Source organism: Hesperophylax consimilis, chromosome 29 (assembly GCF_061612785.1).
Source record: "Hesperophylax consimilis isolate HC1 chromosome 29, BYU_Hcon_1.0, whole genome shotgun sequence".
NCBI classification, from domain to species: Eukaryota; Metazoa; Arthropoda; class Insecta; order Trichoptera; family Limnephilidae; genus Hesperophylax; species Hesperophylax consimilis.
Window position 1 is genome coordinate 5,928,422 of NC_142864.1, and position 24,255 is coordinate 5,952,676.

Genomic DNA, 24,255 nt, shown 5'->3' on the forward strand with positions numbered 1-24,255 from the left:
CAGGTGATTCAATTCCTTCCAACACGTACGCATCATTATCTCACACCTTGCTACAGTTGTGGCCTTCCTTGCTATCATGGTATCCCCACTGAACTGCTTAACCGATGGAAATGTGTTATGGGCGTGTCCGTCTCCCCAGATGTCTTTTTTAGGGAGAGGAAGAAGAGGAAGGTCTGGGAAGGTCGAACACGTGTCCAGGAGTCACGGACGTATGAATATATATCTCTCCCACTGTGCCGCAAGGCGATGGGTCGAGAAACCAGTGGAGAAGTCAAAGGGTACCCCCAAACCATCCTGAACCTCTGCTAAACCAACAAATGATATTTTCACCACTTGTGCTGACCTATGGCAAGGGTGTTGGTTATCCAATAAATGATTAGCGGGGCGGCGGTACCAAAGCCCTCCACTTAAATTTAGTTACTTAGGGCTTATAGCAATAAAACTTCGACCAACGATAGTGGGTAATTTGGAAATCTAATGTCACTAGTGTTGTCGGTGGTCCTTTGCAATACCTGTTTAAATTCATTTCATTTTTAAGGTTGGCAAATTGGTGATTGATTGGACTACCAAGGAGTTTAAAAAAATATTGAGAAATAGAAATGTAAAATTAATTGTGAAAAATTTAAACTTAGGATGGTTATTTCACATAATTTTGATATTAACCGAACTTGAATAGGACCTTCACAGAATTTAAATATCATATTTTAAATTCGCTGAATTGTTAACATTCTTAAGATTAGATTACGGTTTATAATTATGACCGAAAATTACGTCTATATCTTACGTTTCTTTAAATGCCGCTTAAGATATTTGTTGACAGATATTTGCTCTATTTAATATAAGTTATTCGTTATTAAATATTATCGCTTACGCAAGTAAATTATAATCGCCTTTTGTTATTAATGCTCCCCTTTAACATTCGAATGTACATTTCTCCCATTTAAACCATATTTTTCTTCTATTTGAACTCTACATAAAACGTAGAAAGGTTGAAATATTATCTATATAATGCTTTAAAAGGTTAGATAATTTCTCGTGATAACATCGGATAAATGATGTAGTGTTCAGATCATCATCATCCGGCCTCTGTGTTTCCTCCCTCCTACAACATGGGACTCTTCAAGACCCATGTTCACTCCTTCCTCTCCACAAAAAGACCATCCACACAGCATCCCCAAAGATGACATAGGCCCTGAGGGAAATTATTTTCTTCAGGGCCTCCTGTGTGGAGTTAATATAAAAAATAAATCATGATTTACAATCTCGTGTTTTTGATTATATCTTTTATCTACTTATCCCATCTTCCGCCATTAATTCATATATGGTAAATGATCTAAAAAAATCATTTATACTTAACCCCTCAGACCTGGCATATTCTGTCAGAAGATCTGAGAATTTTCGCATTGCAATAAAATCAAAATAAAGTGAATAATTTTAAAAGATTTCAAACAAATTACCCTTTTTATCAATAAATTCATAATACCGACATTCTACATGGTCTAAGAATATTCTGAGGTCAACTTTTATGTTCCTAACAATTATACTCGAGGGAGATCCCATGCACTCTTATATGCTCCGAAAGCGAGGACTTCTGCCTATCAGAACGCACCAATAAATAGAGCGACTCAACTGCTCGATTCTGCATTAGCCATCGACATTTTCAATGTCACCTACAGACAATTCAGTAACTATCTTTTAACACATGTCACAAAATAGTAAAATGCCTCTGTAAACTTTTTAATTTGTAATCTTCTCCATGATATATTGGTGTATAACCGTTTTATGGAGAACATGAAAAAATAAATAAATAATTAATAAATAAATTAAACCTTGACACGTACCTTTTTTTTTTTTTTTTTTTTTTTTTTTTTTTTTTTTTTTTTTTTTTTTTTTTTTTTTTTTTTTTTTTAAAGAAAGACAAACATTCCCAGGTTACGAATAACCCAACAATGTTTGAAAATCTCCTACTACCACCACAGAAAGCCGAAAATGTTGCTTGTGTTGTGATGGAGGACTTAGCCAGCCGAGGAATCGAACACGCGACGCTCGGGTGAGACCCAAGCGCTATGCCCACTCAACCACTGACCGGTCGTACCTAATTCGCAAATTTGAATATTTGTTGTATAATTTGTCATTTGGTTACAAGTACAGTTTAAGAAGATGTTCACAAAGCACGCTTACTTTAGTATTATTATTTTCTTATATCATTAAGTGACATCCCTAGTTGAAGAGGAATGGTGTTCAAATCCGCTCCGTTCAATTGAAGGGTCATAAATCGTCGGATGACATGAAACTGACCATGTTTATTATTGCGGTGGATGTGTCGTGCGATGGCCGATGGATTTAAATTGGCAATTGTCGGTTCGCATAATTGCTGATCAAACAACGTGTAGTAAGTACGTGGAACATACCCCTCACCGGAGTGATTGACAAAGGCACATTGCGAACTACAAAGAGGTGTGACTCTAACGGTGTTGAATTCATAGCGTATTCAATCGTTTGGCAAGTAATTGGAATCAAGTTTTGTGAAACAATCAGAAATTACTCTGTGCTTTACATGATTAACATTAGCACAGGACCTAGTAGTGAACCTTGTGGGAGACTTCCCACGTAAAAAAATATCAAATTGTAAATCCTACTTTTGAGTCATCAGTGAGTAATAGTATAGAGTCTAGCGCTTATACGATATTTGTCAAATTATTGGCATCACAAAATAATTTTAAAATTAAATCAGAAATTTATCTGTGCTTTAGTGGAATTATGAAAAGAATTAGCACAAGACCCGATGGAGAACCCTGTGATATTATCACAAGGTAAAAACTCTTCGAATTTTGAATGTGGATCTCCTGCTAATGTTACAATTTTCTCTCTCATTCTTGAAAAGCATTATTAATGGACACGTGCATGCAGTTAATGTTGCCGGGCTTACGTACATGGTGCTAAGATTGAGATAGGAGGATTCTGCATTGTGTTAATGTGTATCAAACAATATAAAGAAAGGTTTGCTCAATGATTTGGACAACGAGCTTCATGAACAAATAAAGGATTGTATTGAGAATATTTGACACGCAAGTTAATGAATCAAGATGGGGACATCCAGGAAAGGAAAGTCGCGATCAAGTAATTTAAAACTTAAGACGCAATCAAAAGACAAAAGTCTCTTTGCGGATAAAACATTGTAAAAACAAAATATACCTAATAAGCTATCGAAAGTTATAAAAAAAAACATGATACAACAGTAAACTAATAAACTGAATATAAAACAAAATTAGTAAAACTTGTAACAGTACCATAAAATAATATAGAAACTAGAGCAATACTACATATAAAAAAATCACTAAAACTACATTCCCAACGATAGTTTAATTTGTAGGATTCAACAAAGTGCTGGTATAGATTACGCTTAAGTATAATATAAGTAATAATAATAAAATTCTTTATCCAGAATGTGGGGAGGTAAATGCAATCCCACACATTCCATAGAGAGTACAAGTACATAGTGGAATTAATAAATATATATCAATAGTATCCCCAAATTTGGTGCCCAGATCATGCATCCTATTCTTTAATGAGTGTGTCTGATAGTTGTGTATGTATTGCAGAAGAATGTTATATTTTGTATAGTATTCCTAGTCGGCATATGGAATTTAATAGCGACAATTATGGCAGTACTGTCATTTAAGTTGTTAATTGCTCTGTGCATTGCTTTTAACGGAAGCAAAATGTTAGTAACAGTAATATATAAATATATATATTTTATATTGCATGTTATTAGGTGAATTCTGGTCAAAATGATCATTGGTCGTATTTCCTTATCAGCCAGACTATTTTATACGGTCAAGAATTCACAACTGTCTGGATTACTGACTCTTGTAAGTTAGACTTGTTATTTATAACTTGACCTATTGCATCACGCTTTCAGGTCAATAGTTAAATGACCTCTAGAAGACCTTCTGCTCTTTGATCATTTTATGGCGATTCGATTATTCAAAATTACGTCTCTCCTTCTTGTTTACTTTCTCTGTGTCTTTTGTAATCAAATGAAATTATCTCTGTAACAAATTGAGGCGTGGATACTAAGGACGGGTTGTTTCGGAGAATTTGAACAATTCATCAAATTTCAACGTTCATTTTAGGGTTCTGTGAAAGTCATATTCAAGTTCTGTTATTATTTCATTATAGGAAAGTTGCTTGACAAATCTGAAATCATAACAGAACTTGAAAAAATCGTTGACAGGACTCGAAAATTAACTTTGAAATTTGAAGAATTGTTCAAATTCTCCGAAACAACCCGTCCTAAGTAATCCTGGTCATATTAACAAAGTGTTTTTGAATATCGAAATAACACCTCTTATTGGAAAATCCTGTACTTGTCACATGGTAGATATATTTTCCATACATGTACATGTCGTAATAATTTCTTACATTGCATCAGATTGCTTGTGAAGAAATTGCTACGTAGTCCAGAATTGTTGGAATTATTGTCAATCACTCAAGAGATATGAATCTAAACTTGCTTACGGTCCCATTGAAGAATTGTTTTTCTGTGCTGAATACATTATCGTAATGTTTATTTATAAAAGAATTCGTATTCCCATCAAATTCAGTAACGTCTAACGTTATTATTTAGTGTAACGACTCTGCGACTGAGGTCTAGCATTTTTATTGGAAAAAAAACATTTCTTAGGACCTACGTCATCTTTGGGGATCGATTCTGTGTGGTGGGTCTTTTTGAGGATAGGAAGGAGTGAACTTAGATCTTGAAGAAACCCATGTTGTAGGAGAGAGGAAACACAGAGGCCGACAAATCGTTCCACAGCCGAGCTACTGAACTCAAGAACAAGTCGTAGATGCGACCCGTTATCGTTTGACACATGTTAACCGTGTGCATATGTTGGCCGCACGTTTGGTGAGTTTCCTGACTATGCACTGGTGCTGAAAGGATCAACGACGCTATTTCCTAGGAGCATCTTCCATTGTAATGCCGGTAGAATAAGGACAGCATGCCTACCGGACATCTGTGCTTTATGGAATCTATTAAACGAACCGCCCGTTTCCGCAGAGAGTTAAGGCTTTTTTCAGGTATTTTGGGACTCCAGACCAGAGGTGTCTGTCAAGCTCAACTCTGGCTTGGATGAATCCCCGTGCCTGAACTGGTAACTTAGAGTTACTCCAAGCATATCAATGGAAGGCATGTCGCGAAAGAAATGGCACGAGGGAGGGAAAAGAAAGCACTGTAAAATAGTATGAACGGTTTTCCAATTTCTCTTATTATTTATAATAGGTGATTTTGATGTGACTATTATTCTGTCATCCCAAATCATATTTCAATCTAACCTTACCTATTATTTTATTATCTAATTTTTAACCTAACCTAACCATTCGGGCTAGCCAATCTTGAATCATTATTAAGTATACCTAATGCGTAAGCGAATTGTTGACATCAAAATGGCGCCACGAGAATTCTCTCAACACTGAAGATCACATTCAAAGTCAATTAATTGATTTATATGTTTATTGCGAAGAGCAAGTGACTTGAAAAATATCCAATCATTGCCAATACATCTAAAGACTGCTGTTTGGACACACCCACGCGATGCCCATTGTTAAATGATGCAATTCAACAAATAATTGACTCTAGATATTCTCGTGATCTGTGGAATTTCAATATATAAACATACAACCAGATATTTCCATGTTATCTTTTAGCACTCTTTCACAAAGATCACGCAAGTCTTGACCTGCTGCTGTTTCTCTCAATATTCAGAGATTACAAATTATTGTCCGGGCAAGACGTTAATTTAATTAAAATGTGTATAGTTAGATACAAAATAAAACCACGGTGATTTCGATGCCATGGCAACTCTATAATAGCTTAAAATGTGATCAGAAGACGGTTTGATTCAAGATTTCGCGGATTCAGTAACACCAAAAACAAACATGATCTTTTAAGTGGTAAAATACTATTGTGCAGAATTGAAACTTGGCTTTAAAAGGCCTTAGTTAAGTTTATCGACAAAAGCTGAATGTCAGAAACCTTTTCATCCTTCAATCCGTTGTGGTGATTATGATGCAACAACTCATCTTCTTTGTTTTGCTGGGCTGAGCTGGGCTTTGCACCTATCATTATTCTGGGATCACCTCATCCACATTAATTAGTGTACAATTTAACATCATAATTTATATGCACCTTTCCTGGTTATATCTGAATACAAGCATTGCTATATTAAGTAATCTTAGTAGCCTCTATCCATCGCTGTATCAGCACATCCTGGAACAGTCTCTGTAGTTGCTTTCCTCTGCTAACTCCGGGATGGCCAACTGTATGCCGTCTTCTGAAGTTGCAGAGTCAATTTTGCACAGTTCAAGTTTATTAATTATTATATCATATTTGTTCGCAGGTGGAAGAGGCCACGCGTGGTCTTCGAGTGACTGGAGCCGCCCTGAGAAGGGTCCAGAAGATCTTCACAGATGAGATGCAGCGAGGGCTTCTGCAGAAGCCCTCTTCTCTCCAGATGGAGAACACATACCTTCCAGAGCTGCCCGATGGTTCAGGCAAGTACCAACCGGACTTAATTTGGTTAAAAGATCACGACTTCATTATAAAATAGCCATATTTTAAAGACGTAATTTCGCAAAGATTTTTGCTGCCATATAGAGCCGCTTGGCGCCTCCTCCGCTTTATTAAAATGTACCAACGATGAAGAAGAGAGAACATAGCCATGTCTGGTTTTTTATCTTAATCTGAAAACTATAATAATTTATGTTTAATGAAACTGCGCACAGAGGATAATCATTTTTGACTTTAAAAGATTGTGGATTTAGCTGTGACTACATGACAAAAGCAGCTGAATTGTGTGCAAATAATTTGCAGAACAAATTCTGAAGAGGAATGTTGATTACGTCAATGAGTAATGTTGAGTATTTTGTTCACAGAGGGCGGTCGTTTCCTGGCTCTTGACCTCGGAGGAACCAACTTCAGGGTTTTGCTACTGGAGCTTGCTCAGGGAAATGTCGTCAGGGAGGCTGTCAAGCATTACCACATCAGGTTTGTCTTTTTCCATGCGTCTAATTTCTAAATATTTTAGTATATTAGTGTAAAAGATGGCCCCTTAAACTTATATTGATCTGGATTCATTATCCTCCACTACGCTGTTATTTTTGTCATTTAGTCAGCCCATAAAAGTAAAGGTCTTGGTTTTTATTTAAACGAATTGTTTAGTGGTAATCGCTTAATCCGTGAGTTAATGAATGTGAGAAATTTAGAATTAGCTTGCCTTAGTCGGGATTTAACAGTTTTTCACTTGCCAAGATGTCAGTGTGTCCAGGAATCCAAAAGAATGCTTACGCTATTACATTATCGTAACAAGTTGTTGTATCATTTCAAGTCACGTTTTTAAGAAAGTATTTGTTCGTTTATTAGATCCATTATGTGTTAAACTCTAATCAACGTTGTTTATTGTTTTTGCGGATTCGAAATTTGCTTATCGCTGCTGATGTCAAGAGGTCTTTCCTAAAAAGTTCATTATCATCAACCTTTGTATCATGTGACCTTTCACCAAGCATGGCGCTTTGTTTATGAGATGGTTTCCAAACGTTTTGATGTCAATAACAAATAATTTTTCATTTCTGTCGTGAGCTCGGAAAATATTTAATATTGCAATAAATTTAAATCGTTTCTTGCCGATCCGTGTATGAAATACGGGGAATTGATTTTATCGTGGTAGAAACGTTAATATTAATCGGTCGTTAACTAGTTATTAAGACAAATTTCCTGTCATTGTCCTACTACAATGAGCCAGTTCAAGATATGGGAAAATAGCCCCAAGCTTATCAAATATATAACTCGATATATTGAAATCATGGCAGTATAGCAGTGTACTCACTTTGTGAGAGTATGATATAAAATAAATTCTTCTGAACAAAATCAAATTCTAGAAAAATGCGTTATCTATAAACAAGAGAATATACGTACTATCCATTCCTATATCCATCCTTGTTCTTATCTGGAATGCTCGATTTCAAAACCGTAGAAGCAAAAATATGTGTAGGCAAACTAAACTATACTTTAAGTAAACTAGTGGAAGATCAGCTGCAATTTTCCATACCCGAAAGCAATGACTTCTGCCTAACAGAACGCGCCAATCAACAGAGCAACTACTTAACGATTCTGCATTGACCATCGACATTTTCAAAGTCACTTACAGACAGTTCAGCAACTATATTTTGACATATGTCACGAAATGATAAAAACTGCCACTGTGACCTTTTATACTTAACTTTACCTCAAATTTGTGATATTTTCCGTAATGTAGTGCATAACCGTTTTATGGAGAATTTTAAGATCTTCTGTTCTTGTTGAATCGAGGATTCCACTTTTTGTTGGTATTGTAATGATTTTTTTTTTAGTTTTTAAAAATTTTACATTTTTATATCTAGTATAAACCTTTTAACATATTTCTATTACATTAAGGACACTTTACAAGACATCTAAAACTTATTCTTTATAGTATTTAGTCATAACCTAAGAAAAGCAGCAAGGCTTTTAGCTTCTTTAACATCTGTCGGTAATTCATTAAAAATCTTAAATCCTTTAAAATAGAGATTATTTTGAGTTCCCGACAAATTTGTTTTTAGAAGTCTAAAATCTCCACAGTTTCTCGTTAATTATTATTGATTGATGTTAACTTGTCACACCATCTGATCTTGGTATCATTTAATTTCAGTGATGAACAGAGGATTGGCTGCGGAGTAAAGCTGTTCGACTATCTTGCAGAGTGTGTTGGAGACTTCATTAAATCTCAAGGTCTTCAGGAAGTGCCTCTGCCTCTTGGTAAGCTAATACTAATCTTTAGTTAAATTTAAAAACTAACGCTTGCGCCAATTTCACCAGACTAGACGAATCCTCCCTACAACATCACCAAAGATAGCCTAGACCCCGAGGTAAATCATTTCCTTGGGGCCTACAAAAAACATAAATGTCTGCTATTGAAATACAAGGAGAGGAAATTATAATAAAACACAAATAACTTTGTTTACATCACTTTAATATATATATAACCTCTACATGTTTCATGAACAAAGTTCACCTCATCAGGAGCAAGTATATAATAAAGTCAAAAATTAAATATAGATTACAATTGAACAGTCTAAGAAGTGGGGAGGGGTAAGAGTGGGTGGTGTTTTTCAGAATTGGGAATTACAATATTGTTAGACGGGAAAGACCAGTTTAGTGGGAAAATATTTAAAAGAGAGAGGAAATTGACGGAATTACCCCAGATCAGCGAGAACTCTTTCAAGTTCGATGTCTAAATAGTTAATTTTATTCTGCAGGTTTCACATTCTCCTTCCCGATGGTACAACACTCACTTAGTTCCGGATCCCTTCTGACATGGACCAAGTCATTCAAATGCAGTGGAATGGAAAGAGACATGGTCCAGATGCTGAGAGAGTCTTTGGACAAGTGTGGTGAGTACACTTGACTTGATATACCAAATATCAACAGCCGGGAACAACCATTCATAATAATAAAGGCTATCAGTATCATCCTAGTAAAATAACATCATTCAGAATACAAAAGTTGCGTGAAATTACGAAAGTTAGCCGAATTTTATAACCAGATCTAAAGTCTCAGACTTCATTCAACCCTAGCCTAACAACATAAATATCATGCTCCCACTTAATTCGGACTGTTGGAACTCTTGTGCAGTAATTACATAAAAAGTCGGTGTCAACCAATGGTTTTAAATGTTCGATTTTTGCAATTTTTTTGAAGTGAAACTTCTTTAGCCGCGTAATGAATTTTCGGGAACGTAGTAAAACCGAGTCAAGATCGAAACGAAAAAGCGGGTACCCCCACCACCGCTCACCGTTCAGAAAAATGGTGTACAAAATTCGTTGTAATTATTAAACAAGTTAAATAACGTATTTTCGCACAATTTCGCAAGTCCAGTATGGTCTAGTGGCTAGGATACCTGGCTCTCACCCAGGAGGCTCGGGTTCGATTCCCGGTACCGGAAATTATTTTTGGTCAATTTTCTGAGATACTGTTTTATTTAATTTGTGTTTTGATTATTTCAGGTGATATTTTTAAGAATTCATTTTATTAAATACAAGCAGTGACTTGAAAAAAATCATAAAATTGTTAATTTTTCAATATGGACTTTTGGCAGCCGGGATGTATTTATAATTTCACAATTATTTTAGGAATGCGGAAGCACATCATGCAAGATTCCCATTCTTGCGACCCGGGTTCGATTCCCGGGCAGTGCACTCCTTTTTTATGGAGAATCATTATTTTTCAAAGGAAGGATATTTTTGATATTGTATTTTAGCTCCAGTAGTATGAAATAAATTTTTATTTCATATTATATTCATATACCCCCACCACCGCTCACCGTTCAGAAAAATGGTGTACAAAATTCGTTGTAATTATTAAACAAGTTAAATAACGTATTTTCGCACAATTTCGCAAGTCCAGTATGGTCTAGTGGCTAGGATACCTGGCTCTCACCCAGGAGGCTCGGGTTCGATTCCCGGTACCGGAAATTATTTTTGGTCAATTTTCTGAGATACTGTTTTATTTAATTTGTGTTTTGATTATTTCAGGTGATATTTTTAAGAATTCATTTTATTAAATACAAGCAGTGACTTGAAAAAAATCATAAAATTGTTAATTTTTCAATATGGACTTTTGGCAGCCGGGATGTATTTATAATTTCACAATTATTTTAGGAATGCGGAAGCACATCATGCAAGATTCCCATTCTTGCGACCCGGGTTCGATTCCCGGGCAGTGCACTCCTTTTTTATGGAGAATCATTATTTTTCAAAGGAAGGATATTTTTGATATTGTATTTTAGCTCCAGTAGTATGAAATAAATTTTTATTTCATATTATATTCATATACCCCCACCACCGCTCACCGTTCAGAAAAATGGTGTACAAAATTCGTTGTAATTATTAAACAAGTTAAATAACGTATTTTCGCACAATTTCGCAAGTCCAGTATGGTCTAGTGGCTAGCTGGCTCTCATAGTGGATACCTGGCTCTCACCCAGGAGGCTCGGGTTCGATTCCCGGTACCGGAAATTATTTTTGGTCAATTTTCTGAGATACTGTTTTATTTAATTTGTGTTTTGATTATTTCAGGTGATATTTTTATTTATTATGTGCATCTATATAAAAAGGTTTATATATTTTTTTTGGCTTTGCCTGTCTCACTAGAAATTCTGTGCCGAGACAGACTAGCTTACAAATATTTTATAATATTAAAATAAAGTGCATTTTTCAATAAAGCAAAAATATATATATTTTTTTGAAGTGAAACTTCTTTAGGCGCGTAATGGATTCGGGGACGGAGTAAAACCGAGTCAGGATCGACACGAAAATGCGGGTACCCCCACCACCGCTCACCGTTCACTGTCCCTCTCTCACCATATGCGCTTGTTGAGGTGGGGGAGCCGCTCACGAACGTTCTCTCTCTTCTCTTCTTTCCTCTCTCTCAGACACCAGCGAACTGCGCCACGCCAAGCATCAGCTGCTTGGTTAGTATACTGCGTCGTGAGTGTAATACGAGTGAAATACGTAATTGATTGTGGTTCATACGGTTAATTTGAAAATAGAGAGAGAGGAATAAATTAAATTTGAAAATAGAGAGAGAGGAATACTAGAAGTTTCACTTCTGTCTTGCGTAGGCTTGACACACCCACTTTTTTTTATTTTCTACATGATTTAGAGGTGTTCTCTGTTCTGTAAATGGCAGTTTTTAGTGTCTCCCAATTACATCCCCACCTTTATGTGATTCTGTTACATAACATGGATTTTGTCTCTTCACTTTCTTTTTATCTAGCTAATGCGTGTTTATCATTTTATTCAGGAACTCACAACGTCAACGTAGTGGCCCTGCTCAATGACACCACTGGCACACTGGTGGCCGGCGCCCGTATCGACCACCGTACTGGCATCGCCATGATCCTTGGTACTGGCTCCAACGCATGCTTCGTAGAGCGTGCGGACCGCGTGCTGCACTGGGAGGGCGGCCAGTCGGCTGCCTCTCTCGCCGCCCAGCAAGTTGTCATCGATATAGAGTGGGGGGCCTTTGGAGATAATGGAGTCATTGACTTCATCAAGACGCCGTTTGATCGTCAGGTCGACAGCTTGTCTCTGCTGTCCAATAGTTTCATGTAAGTTTTTTGGTTCCTTTCCATAATTTCCAGAATGAAAGCTTCACTTAGTATTGATTGTCCTCGTCAAAAACCACTATATTATATTTGACAAGACGCTTTGTTTTGTTTCTATATTGTTTCGAAAGTTTGTTGATACTCAAACGTAAGATAAGTATGGAGAACTCACTTCATACAAATTAATTTGGACCACTTTGATCCAATATAAACACGTCAATTACAGGTTTGCTCAAGCGCCGGTCTTAAACTCATCTCTCTTAAACGCAAAATCATGTAAAACTTCATTTATTATACTCCGTTAAATCTGCACAAGCATTTGAATAGAGAATAATATGTGTTTACCATTCGAACCTAATTTGATAAGCCTTAGGCTGGAAATAGTCACACGCGTACAGTGTGTCAACAGACGACGCACCACTGACGAGCTGGATCGACGATCCTCGTATGCAGCGCGTAGCAAATCACGTGGCACTACAGCTCGTCATTCATTCTCCTACACATTACGTTACACAATCGGCATACACGACGAGTGTTTGAAGAAGTATTAAGATGTTTTTGGTTTGTTTCCAGGTTTGAGAAGTACATCAGCGGCAAGTATCTAGGAGAGGTGGCTCGCTGCGTCCTGGAGGGTCTCATAAGAGGAGGTCTTATTCTGGGAGGTGGGAGGGCAGGAGCACTGTTGCACCCGGCTTCTTTTTCTACGTCTTGCGTCTCTGAAGTTGAACTGTAAGTAGAAACCAAAAATATATACTTTAAATACGAATATGCGACTCTCTTTAACTTCGTTCTGCCTCATAACATTCCCCAAAAGGGATGCCATAGTCTACAGTCAGTTGAAACTTGTAGGCTCGAGTGGACAATAAGACAGTTTTGAAGTTAATTAAATTTATAACAGTTGTAATTGTAACTTCACGTCATGGCTGACCCTGACTGTCCATACACAGCACCACATAATAAGATATTTCTAACCGAGAGCAGGTCTTCCTTGAGGCCAGTTCAGGGCCTGCCCTGTACAGGCGCAATTGGAGTAATCTGCTCCATGCCTGGTCTCTCATTAATATCTTTTTTGATGATTGCTTCTATATCTCTTATCCCTTCCTCATTATAGTGATAGTCTGGAGGGAGAGACTTGGCGTACGGAGCAGCTGATGGCTCGTTTAGGAGCTTCTGCAACCGGAGAGGAGGTGGCTATTGTGCAACATGTCTGCACCCTGGTGTCCCACAGGGCTGCTCAGCTTCTGTCAGCCTGTAAGTACTATTATACCTTTAAATATATCATTTTTTGTCTCTTACCAACATAAATATAGATTTTAAATATTCCTACTATATATTACTATTAACTGTCTACATAGATAATTCTATCATCATAGAAGATTTACACTTCATCAAAGTTTTTTGGCATACTGCTAATATGTAGTTGTAGTTTCTTTGTACGTATGTAACAGAAAGATTAGGTTACAAAGGAGTTTTCAGCGAAAGGAGATACCAAGTCAAGAGTTTTTTAAACCAATTCTGCTACCAAACTATTTATCTGGTGATCAATATTCTGAACTCAATTACTAAAACACAAAAAAGTTCCTCGAATGCAACTAACTGCCTTTTTAATGTTGCCATTATTGCAGCATAAACAGAAAAGGTTTTTTTCTTTTTTACGAGTATTATGCAGTCCTTTAATGTGATGTTAATCAGTGATTTTTCCTTGATCAGGTATGGCCGCACTTTTAGAGCGTATGTGCTGGGAACACGTGACAGTCGCAGTTGATGGGTCCCTTTACAAGCACCACCCCAGGTTGAGGCATCTGTTCTCCAAGTTCACCACGCTTCTGGCCCCAGACCACCAGGTAACCTAACATAACCTAACCTCAATTATCTCAATCATCAGAAAGCTATCTGTAAAAATATCGCTCAGCCGTGGAAACGCTTTCTGTTAGTGACATCTAGCCTTTCTTCTATTACAAATGATTGAAGACTTCTTGGTGAGTAAAAGGTGTTATGTTAAGTTGCTTCATGAGTGTAAAAAATGTTTCTGGAAGGACATTGAATTTAGGGTAATTACCACTGCACATGAGACAATAATTTGTTGAATGAAAGGAAGGACTCACCATTAGGAACGTTGGCACTCCTTTCTTGCTGTTTTGTTCTTCTCACAGCAATGGCACTGAACACGTAACTGCACGATATTGGCGCTGATGTAAAGATATGATAATGTGAAGCTAGGTAAGATTCGCGCGGATGCGATTATTATAGTGGGCTGTGCGGATCGAGATATTGTAACAGACTTTTCGAGTTATTGTAACAGACTTCTCGTGTTATTGTAACAGACTGACGACACAATGTGCACAGAAAAGGTGTAGGAATCGAAGTAGCTTTTTTTTAAATTTTTATAGTGAATACCTCACAAGAGTCCCAACTGCTCCCGTCTGGAGCCAGTGAGACTATGGCATCCCCAATTGGGGGATGTTGTGAGGCTGAAGGTAAGTAGGGAAGGGAAAGAGGAAGGTGGGGAAGTACCTGGCTATTCAGATCTAGTCACTAAACACGGCTAAAGCCATTTGGAGCAACGTTTCAATTCTGAATGGTGGTCTTACACCAGGGCGATACTGGTAGTATCTTTCACTCTGGAACGTGCCGCAAATATACTATATATTATTTTAATTAATTAATTGTGAAATAACACAAATTAATCAAATAAAATTTATTTGCGCACGCCGGGTTCGAACCCGCGACCTTCGGAATGGCAGTCCAATGCGTTACCACTGGACTATACCGGCCGTCAAAGGAACATAGCTAGGATAAAGGAACAACAATACTATCTCAGTACAGTGGTCGCCAGTATGTATATATGTGTGCATGAGATGAATGTGTAAATTAATGTATATTGGCGTAACCAGTTCTATTGATTTAAGAAACTATCGCTATCTAGATGTATCTAACTCTATTGTTCCTATGTCATTCCTTGATGAGCCTATAAGATCTCCCTGCTGTGGAACTAGGAGGCATGGTCTAATACCTAATGATAGCACTTGTAAATTTTCTCAAATGAATATATTTGAGCACGGGAAATACAACAAATATGACTCTTCGTAAAATCGAATGTTTTCTCAAATATTTGGTCTTCCATACTTCCAATAGCTGTGTGAAAGTGCCCTAACATACTAAAGCCTTTAATATTAGTCACTATTAACTTATTTAGGCCTAGTTGTTTCGAAAAAAATCAAATGTAACATTGTCATCAAATGGTCGTTCAGCGCATTTGAATGGTCCCCATTAAACGCTGATTTTAGGTCCGTACCAAAACGACTGGGTCTTAGTTTATCAGTAAATTCGTCAGTGTCCTAAACCTTTAATCTCTAGTAATGCTAACCTTTGATGACTTGACTAATCCGTGTTTTTTTGTATTACAGTTCAGTTTGTTATTGGCTGAGGATGGCAGTGGAAAGGGAGCTGGACTAACAGCAGCCGTGGCTGCACGTCTCGCTACCCGCAGGTAAATATACCGTATTTTTAACGACTGCCGAAACCAAAAATCTAGGTATATACAGGGTGTATCGGCAAGTACCCGACAAACTTTAACCAGCTATTCCTCAGCACATTTGGAGTAAAAAATGTTATGGGCGCTTTGCTGTCCGGTAACATTTTTTTTCCATTAAAAACAAAAAATAAATAAAAAATCCACACTCCGTCACTGTCATTTGCATTGAATCTCGTGTTCAACAGCTGTTATTAGCAAGTGTGTCAAAAAGTGTCCTCGCTCTTTCGTACACACTAAATAATAATAGTTAAAAATGAGACGAATGGTACCGTGCCATTTCGTTGTGATTGTAAAAGCGCGCCAATGTAGGTACGTAAGTACATTATTCAACGAAACTCGAACAAAATATTGTCAGACGGGTTTTCAAACTTTGACAAAGGATAAAACATTGGTGACATGTGGTGAAAATATGAATAGTAAATTTTTTATTAAAAAAAAAAGTGCCAATAACACTTTTTACTCCAAATGTGCCAAGGAATAGCTGGTTAAAGTTTGTCGGGTACGTGCCGATACACCCTGTATAAAAAAAAACTTTCATTTTATAGATTTTTGAACATTACAATTTTCAACTACCATACTAGGCTAATGCCCGTGTTATGGTAGTCATTCAAATTATACAACGTGAAAAAATAAATAATAATAATAATAAAATAATAAAAGTGTTAAATTTTTTTATTTATTTATTTACCATTTGTTATTTCGGCTACTGGCATTATACCTAGCTCTCTCATTCAACATTTAGGAGTATTAGATCTTTCAAAGAATTTATCATTTTAAATACATGTAGGATTACGAAAGATTTTTTAAATATTTATATTGAGGGATCAGTATGATTTATTGGTCCAATTAGAAGTTCTACCGAGCCGAACCCTCTGATATGAAAATATCTGGAGTAGGTGATTTATTTTTCCATTTGATCTCTGGTGATTTGACGTGTTGTTTTTGTATTTATTATGCTTATATAATGCACTTGCATAATGTGGATTGACTAGATGATCATTTAAAGTCGGAAAAAATAAAGGTGAACCTACAATATGCATTTTTTTAAATTAATTTTTTTAAATAGTTTTAGGAATTCTTTAGAAATTCTTTAAAGAATTGTTATTAATAGTGCCTGGAAAAAATATAGAAAGCCACACAATTACCTAAAATTAAAGTTTAAATCACCTTACAAATACTAAGGATTTTTTAAAAGTTATTGCCTTTATGCGTTCATACATTTCTATTAAAAAAATATTTTTTGAGTAGTTTGTATTTATATTTTTTATTGAGTAATTTTTATTTTTTATTGTTATTCTACTCAAGCGAAACGATAGAAAAATCTTCAATTTATCTAAAGCATATTTTTTGGTATTCATTATGTGCACCAATTCGTTATAAAGATTAATCAAAATAGTGATTTGGCATTAAGCTTCGCCTTACAATATAGCTAGATATTTTCTACACCATTCAAAGTGGCAAATTGTTATTTTTTCAGTGTTGCATAAACTTAAATAAATTATTTATGTTTATTTTTCTTTCCAGACAATCCCTGAAGTAAGACCTGCAACTCCGTTAATATAAAATAAACTTAACAAGACTGAGAATGAAGATTCTACTGAGCTGCTTATACCAGATACAAGTCTGAAGGAACTCGAATGTTGTAATATTGTGTCATGAACTCAAATATTGTAAATAACACTTGACTCTTAGTTACTGTAAGGTTAAAACTATTTTTTAAGACATCTGCAAGGTTACTTGTAAAAATCAAATGGGCTATGCAATATCTAGTGCAAATCAATAATTATTTTTATTATTTTTCCTTAAAGAATAACAAAAAGTTTAAAAAAATTCAATGAATTTTGACAGTTAACCCTGTCGATGCCATGCCTGACTAATTGACATGTCGCCTCGACGCTTTTTTGACAAACTAGCAAGTTAATGTTTTTGCTTGCTGAAAATTATATTTTTTTAGGAATTACTAATTGCCTTATTTAAATATTGATATTATATTAATATCATCACACTGTTATAATACGAAAGCTTAGTAATATTATCATTTTCAATACATAATGGAAAATTTAAACGGTCATAATAATACTCCATAATACAGTTTTGTGGGTTCCTATATAGCGTGGTCTGTCACGGGTTTTAACGAAGTTATACCATCTTAAAAAGTCGGGTATTTTCAAAATATTCTGAAATCAATTCAGTTTGTTGTCCGAATAAGAAAATTAATTTGTATTTTTGAAAGTGTACCGTAGACTGGTTGAACGAGAGTATTTTTTAAAAACTGCCATATTACCTACTTTAAAAGTATACCTTTTTCGATTTCCTCTCCTAACCTCAAAAAAATCATTCTCTGTTTATCTAACGATTGACTTTTTGATGATGGTTGTAATAAAACAGAAAATTTTGTGCAAAATACTATTTTACATGAAATCACTTACTACTTTCATTAATATGGGTAGTGGATTTTTTACTCTACTTAATAATCCTTTATCTTAAAACCTACACGTAAACTGTTGTTTATATATATGCAAAAAACATCAATATAAATAGAAGAAGTAGTATTACTATGCGTAATAGACACGTATTGTAATAATGAACACATTTCGGTAATTTTTGTAATTAAGTTCAATATTAGATGATACTATTCAACAGTTGATTCAAATTGCAGAATATTTTACTAAACTTATTTAATCTTGTGTTTGAAAACAATATCAAAAAGTTTCCTTAGTATAGTACTAAGTTATTTCTTTTGAATATTCCCCACTTGATATTTGTAAAGGTATACATTTCTAAAACTGAATATTAGATTGCTTGGTAAGTTTTTAGATTCTCACGGACAAAAGCATTTTTGTTGTTTGTTTTTGGGGTGTTATGCCATGTTGCGCTAACTCCTTCTTTAGCCGACGTTTCGGACAGCGTTGCAGTGTCCATCATCAGGGCAGATCCGGTAGATCCGAAGATGTGGCTAAAGAAGGAAAACGTCGGCTAAAGAAGGAGTTAGCGCAACACGGCATAACACCCCAAAAACAAACAACTCAAATTAGATTGCTTGTTTGTAAACAATAACTCGTTTTTCCAAGAAAATTGAAATCATGTAATAATGCCTTTTTGAAAATAGCCTTCAAAGAAAGAGTTACACAAAATTAACGTTTCACTATATTCATAATTTAAGAAAGTAAAATTAAAAAATATGTACATTTTAAAATATCTTTTATAACTTAATTCGGCATTAACTTCGTTTAATAACTGTTGTGATGTAATCCCCTTTTAATAGAAATGTGTATATGTGATTACCACCAAAGGTTAATAGAATGCATCGTCATCTACAACGAGTCTATCAGCCGAGTTTCAGCTCGATCGGAAATCGGAAAGTCGGTTAATATCCGTTTTCAAGATTTACATTCATTCATTACTGAAAAATTTTAAAATAGCATAATACCTCAACATTTTGTGGGTACATCGAAATGTTATTTTTTAATAAATTCTGTGCCGTAATTGTAAGTATGATCCTGAGCTCTGTGCAATTGATTTTGAGGCAAAAAGGTTGCAGATTTTTTACAAAAATATAATATTAATCAATTTCACTGCTTCAGAAATAAATATCAAATACCTATGTCAATTATCTTTAAAATGCTCAATGTTGTTACAAGGTCAAACGTAATCTACGTGTTCATATGTGGTGTTATTTTAATTATTTTAGGAAAAGACACTTTTCGCAAGTTATACTTTAAAATATTAAAATGAATTATTTGTTCGCGCTCGTAAATACGAATTATTAATATGAATAAATAGTTTTTTTTCCATATTCAAACACTATTCTTTCAAGAATGGCATACAAATACGAAATATTCAATTGAATCAACTATACAATATTGTATTTGTATGCCTTTCTAGAAAGATTTGAGTTTTTATGCGGACTACACTATTGCTTCATATTCATATTGCGTATGGCCGTGCGCAAACAAATGATTCATTTTGACACATTGTTTGCGGGAAACGAGAAAACTCGTCATACGGCTTTTTATAGTAAGACGCGGGAGACGAGTTTACTCGTTTTGTTTCGCAAAACGGTAAGGAGCGGGAAACCAATAAACAAGGGGTTTCTAAATGGGTGCGGGTCATGTGTTTTACGCGATATATCTACCTGTCAATACAATGAGTTTGAAACACAACAAAATAATAAAATCGTTGTCGCTTATGTTCCGCTCACAAAGTACGCAGTGAAACGCGGTACATGTGCAAGTTTTGCAATGTGCCCCTGCATAAAGGAAAGTGTTTCGAACGCTATCACACATTGAAGCACTATTAGGTTATAGTTTTTTTAATATGTATTGAAAATTTCTAAATAATCTTTTAATTTTGTATGAATAAATTTCGATACATTATTTTGTTTGTGAAATACTGTTTTTTCTATGATTCCCAAGAAAGTAAAAAGTTTTTGTTCATAAAAAAAAAGAATTACCCATACATTGCTAAATAAATAAATAGAAGCATCTTTTTAAAGTAAAACACTGAAAGTTTCATCGAAAAATATCAAATAGATCATAAGATATGAATATTTTGCGGAAAGTCTAATTTTAGCGCTAAAATTTAAAAAAAAAACACGCACTTCGCCCCCATTTTGACGGTAAAATGCCCGACCAAATAGTGTTTATTGTAAAGCATAACTTGCGAAAATCGGATTTGAATAAATTAATTTAATAACGTTTACCCTGGCTATTCATGGATGGAAAAAAAACACCAGAATTTTGTGCTAATCAACGTAGTCAACTATATTGCCACTAATTAATATATTATATTATTGTTAAGTTTATTTTTTGTTATAAGTTTGTTAAAAAATATTCTTAGGACAAATATAATATGATATTATATTGTTAGCCACTAAGTTATATAAAGTTTGCACAATTTAAAATAATTAATAATTTATGGTAATTAATTGCAGGTCAATTATTATTACCTTAAATTTATTCTGTAATTCATTTATATGATACTATATTTAATTTAACTCACACTTAATGTAATCTTTAGTGAAAAACACAAATAGAACGTAATTTTATTTAGTTTTACAAAACTCTTAAGATAAATTATTGTAAGTACAATATTAATAGGTACGATGATAAAATGTTTTTCTATACTTAAGGGTAAGCGCAACGTACATCATATTCTACGCGTGCATTAATTAATCATTGTATTAACTTTTTGCAAGTAACGCTTTTAAATATTACGACGAATTATTTGCTTACGCCCGTACATACGCAATATGAATAAATAGTTGGTCGGTATACAATCTCAATTCAATCCAATATTATATTTTTATGCCTCTCTTGAAAGAATTGAGTTTGTATACGGACAGAACTATTTATTCATATTGTAAAGGCGCAAACAAATAATTCTTCTTAATATTGTAAAGAATGTATAAAAAATTAATTAAATTAATGCGTAGATAATAACATACATTACGTTTAACCTTAAGATGAATGTTTGTGCCATATTTAAACGCTGTGACAAAAAACGGTGCTAAAAATCGTTTTTTTTAAAACATATTTAAAAAAACCTTACTTAAGGTCAAACGCGATATTCGTTATATTTTACGTGTTCATAGATGTCGTTAATTAATAAATTTATTTAAATACGCTTTTTGCAAGATATTGCTTTACAATATTAAGACAAATTATTTGTTTGCCCCCGTACATACGCAATATAAACATGAATAAACAGTTGTGTGCGTTTAAAAATTCAATTCTTTCGAGAAAGGCATACAAATACAATATTTTACCGATGATTCAATCCAATATTGTACCGATGATTCAATCCAATATTGCACCGATGATTCAATCTAATATTGTACCGATGATTCAATCCAATATTGTACCGATGATTCAATCCAATATTGCACCGATGATTCAATCCAATATTGTACCGATGATTCAATCCAATATTGTACCGATGATTCAATCCAATATTGTACCGATGATTCAATCCAATATTGTACTGACGATTCAATCCAATATTGTACCGATGATTCAATCCAATATTGTACTGATGATTCAATCCAATATTGTACCGATGATTCAATACAATAGTGTACGGACTATTGGATCCAATATTATACCGGTGATTCAATCCAATATTGTACCGATGATTCAATCCAATAGTGTACGGACGATTGGATCCAATATTATACCGGTGATTCAATAGAATATTGTACCGATGATGATTTAATCCAATTAACGATATCTATAAACACCTATAATATAACGAGAGTCTTGTTTAACCTTATTAAGTATTTCCATAAAATGTAACGTGGTTATCTACTTTGTTCATATGATTGTTTAAAGTTTTAGAAACGATTTTATGAAAGTGATATTTTTGTACGATGTAAGAGATATTAACAATATTAATTAAATATTATAAAAAAATGCTGCTTTCTAAAAAATGTAGCTCTATTTTTCCCTTTCTACAAGATAGCTTGTTTTGAGAGGAAATATTTTTTATTATTAATAAAGTTTTGTGTAAATATTTTCCGCTTTCAAAGCATAAAAATTGTAATTTATACATTTGAAATATTATATTTTATATAAACATTATTTGCAAGTCTTTTAATTATTTTTTAAATTGTCCATCCAATATTTTCAGAACTTTCAGAAGAAGTCATAGACGCCCAAAAAAGATATGGCACGATCGAGTGTTTCGAATACTTGAGTCAGGCCATGATAACCACTCGAGTGATTTTCGGCATATAATGCCGAGTTTGCAAAACGTCTTGAGTAATCGCACGTCACAATATGCCATTTTTACTCGCAGAATTCGCGGATTTTTTCATATTTTTTTTTTAAAAATCATAAAAATATAATATTATAAAATATATAGCACTAAAATTAGTTTATATATCTCCGTATTAAAATTCAGAGATATGATTTTTTTTAAATGAGAGCGAGAAAATTGTAACTCGAACGCCAACCACTCAACTCATATTCGAGTTGTTGACGCGAGCACTCGAGTGGTTAAGAGCCAGACTAATAGAAGAGTATATGTGAGACAATGTATGAATGTGACTGAAGCAAGGAAGCGTATGCAAAGGAGTTGTAGTGGTACGCTACGTTCTCGAACCTTCTAGTTGTTATGGCTACAAACATTGCCCCCCGTAACGCTGAGCAACAGCCGAAAATTCCAGTATGTTCTATGACGGCCTAGGTACCTTAGCACTTGGCACTGTGTACTAAGTAGTACTTGATACCGTCCGACACCAGTAGTGGCGTACCACTACAGAGTTGTTTGGAGGCACATTCTCTCTACCTATCCCTGCGGGGAAATAGCGTGGTAGTAAAATAATAAATTACTAGCAGATAAAAACGCGCTACCGCGTTTTTCGCCCAATTTAGTAGAGTTTTGCCTCTTTGTATGTATAGCAGCAATTAATAGAATATGTGCAAAAATTTACTTATCACTCGGGTTCATTTTTCTATCTGAATAAAATCATTTGTGAATGGAAATTATCTGCCAATCAGAACTCGACAAATTAAAGAACGTCTCCGAAATTATGTATTTTGACATAAAAAATTAGACCGCTCGGTGGCTGAGTTGACATCGCGTTTGGGTCCCACCCAGGCGTAGTGTGTTCAATTCCTCGGCTGTTAAGTCCTCCATTACAACACAAGCATTTTTTTCCGCTTGCTGTGCTGATAGTGGGAGATTGTGATATGTGAAGTTTGGATATTTTTCCGTTTTGTAGTTTTGTTTGTTTGATAACTTCAATAGTTCCTTTCGAAAATAAAAGAGGACACCACTTCTGTTTACAACAATTTTAATCCGTACAGTCATTAAGATATCGGATTGGGGGGGCGAAGGAATTAAAATGTATCTCATTTTTAGAAAAGGCATAAATCACTATACTGTAAGCAATAATAAAACGCTAATAGATGTTTAAGATGAAATATATTGGCCTTGTCTCCACGGCATTGCAATCAATAACATTGTTTCCATCGTATTCACTCAGCGTGGCTGTGCTAATGTGTTGATCGCTTGCAATCCTTGCTCGTCCCGAGGGTGGCCGGTAGGTGGGGGGAGGAGTCGCTCCCGCCTTAAACCAGCAGCGCCTCTGCCGGCCGTACCGCGAACCACTCGCGAAGTGTAGATCCCTGATTGGCCTACAGTGATGAGAGAGATGCCTCTGGCGGCAATTACTGAACTAAACACTGTGGCGGCAGTATTTGAATGCGCTGCTAACAAAACATTAAATGGTAATAATATAATAAAGTTAACCTATTATATGATTAGTCATCGAACTACGGTAGTGGATAGTCGTGCTCTGTGTTTGACGAATTGCCTACCTGCTGTCGCGGACTTCGTACAGATAAGAAATTATTGTTACATTTTTGTTTTCTATTATTTGTTTGTTATATTTAGGTTTTGATAAATTAGTGTGTACAGTCAATCAAATAGACTGTATTATTTTTTTTTTTTGTTAATTAATTAATTATAAATATGGAGGAAGATGAAAATCGCCCTCCTGACCCCGAGTCCATATTTAATATTGGAGATGAGTAT

General features: G+C 35.0%; 1 protein-coding gene and 2 non-coding genes across 3 annotated transcripts in view; all 3 read left to right on the forward strand.

Annotated features, from left to right (window-relative positions):
- Nucleotides 1-22,505, forward strand: part of LOC149409819 (hexokinase-2-like) — a 74,814-nt gene extending 52,309 nt beyond the window's left edge. The window contains exons 3-12 of the mRNA XM_089649367.1: nucleotides 6,402-6,555; nucleotides 6,937-7,048; nucleotides 8,727-8,833; nucleotides 9,334-9,468; nucleotides 11,879-12,185; nucleotides 12,756-12,911; nucleotides 13,294-13,433; nucleotides 13,893-14,026; nucleotides 15,590-15,672; nucleotides 17,242-22,505. Of these exons, the coding sequence (XP_089505493.1) occupies nucleotides 6,402-6,555; nucleotides 6,937-7,048; nucleotides 8,727-8,833; nucleotides 9,334-9,468; nucleotides 11,879-12,185; nucleotides 12,756-12,911; nucleotides 13,294-13,433; nucleotides 13,893-14,026; nucleotides 15,590-15,672; nucleotides 17,242-17,257 (1,344 nt within the window). The 3' untranslated portion in view covers nucleotides 17,258-22,505. The remainder of the gene's footprint in view (nucleotides 1-6,401; nucleotides 6,556-6,936; nucleotides 7,049-8,726; nucleotides 8,834-9,333; nucleotides 9,469-11,878; nucleotides 12,186-12,755; nucleotides 12,912-13,293; nucleotides 13,434-13,892; nucleotides 14,027-15,589; nucleotides 15,673-17,241) is intronic.
- Nucleotides 9,948-10,019, forward strand: TRNAE-CUC (transfer RNA glutamic acid (anticodon CUC)). Its single transcript has one exon. It is a non-coding gene; the product is annotated as a tRNA-Glu (tRNA).
- On the forward strand, nucleotides 10,476-10,547 carry TRNAE-CUC (transfer RNA glutamic acid (anticodon CUC)). Its single transcript has one exon. It is a non-coding gene; the product is annotated as a tRNA-Glu (tRNA).
- Nucleotides 22,506-24,255: the final 1,750 nt, after the last annotated feature.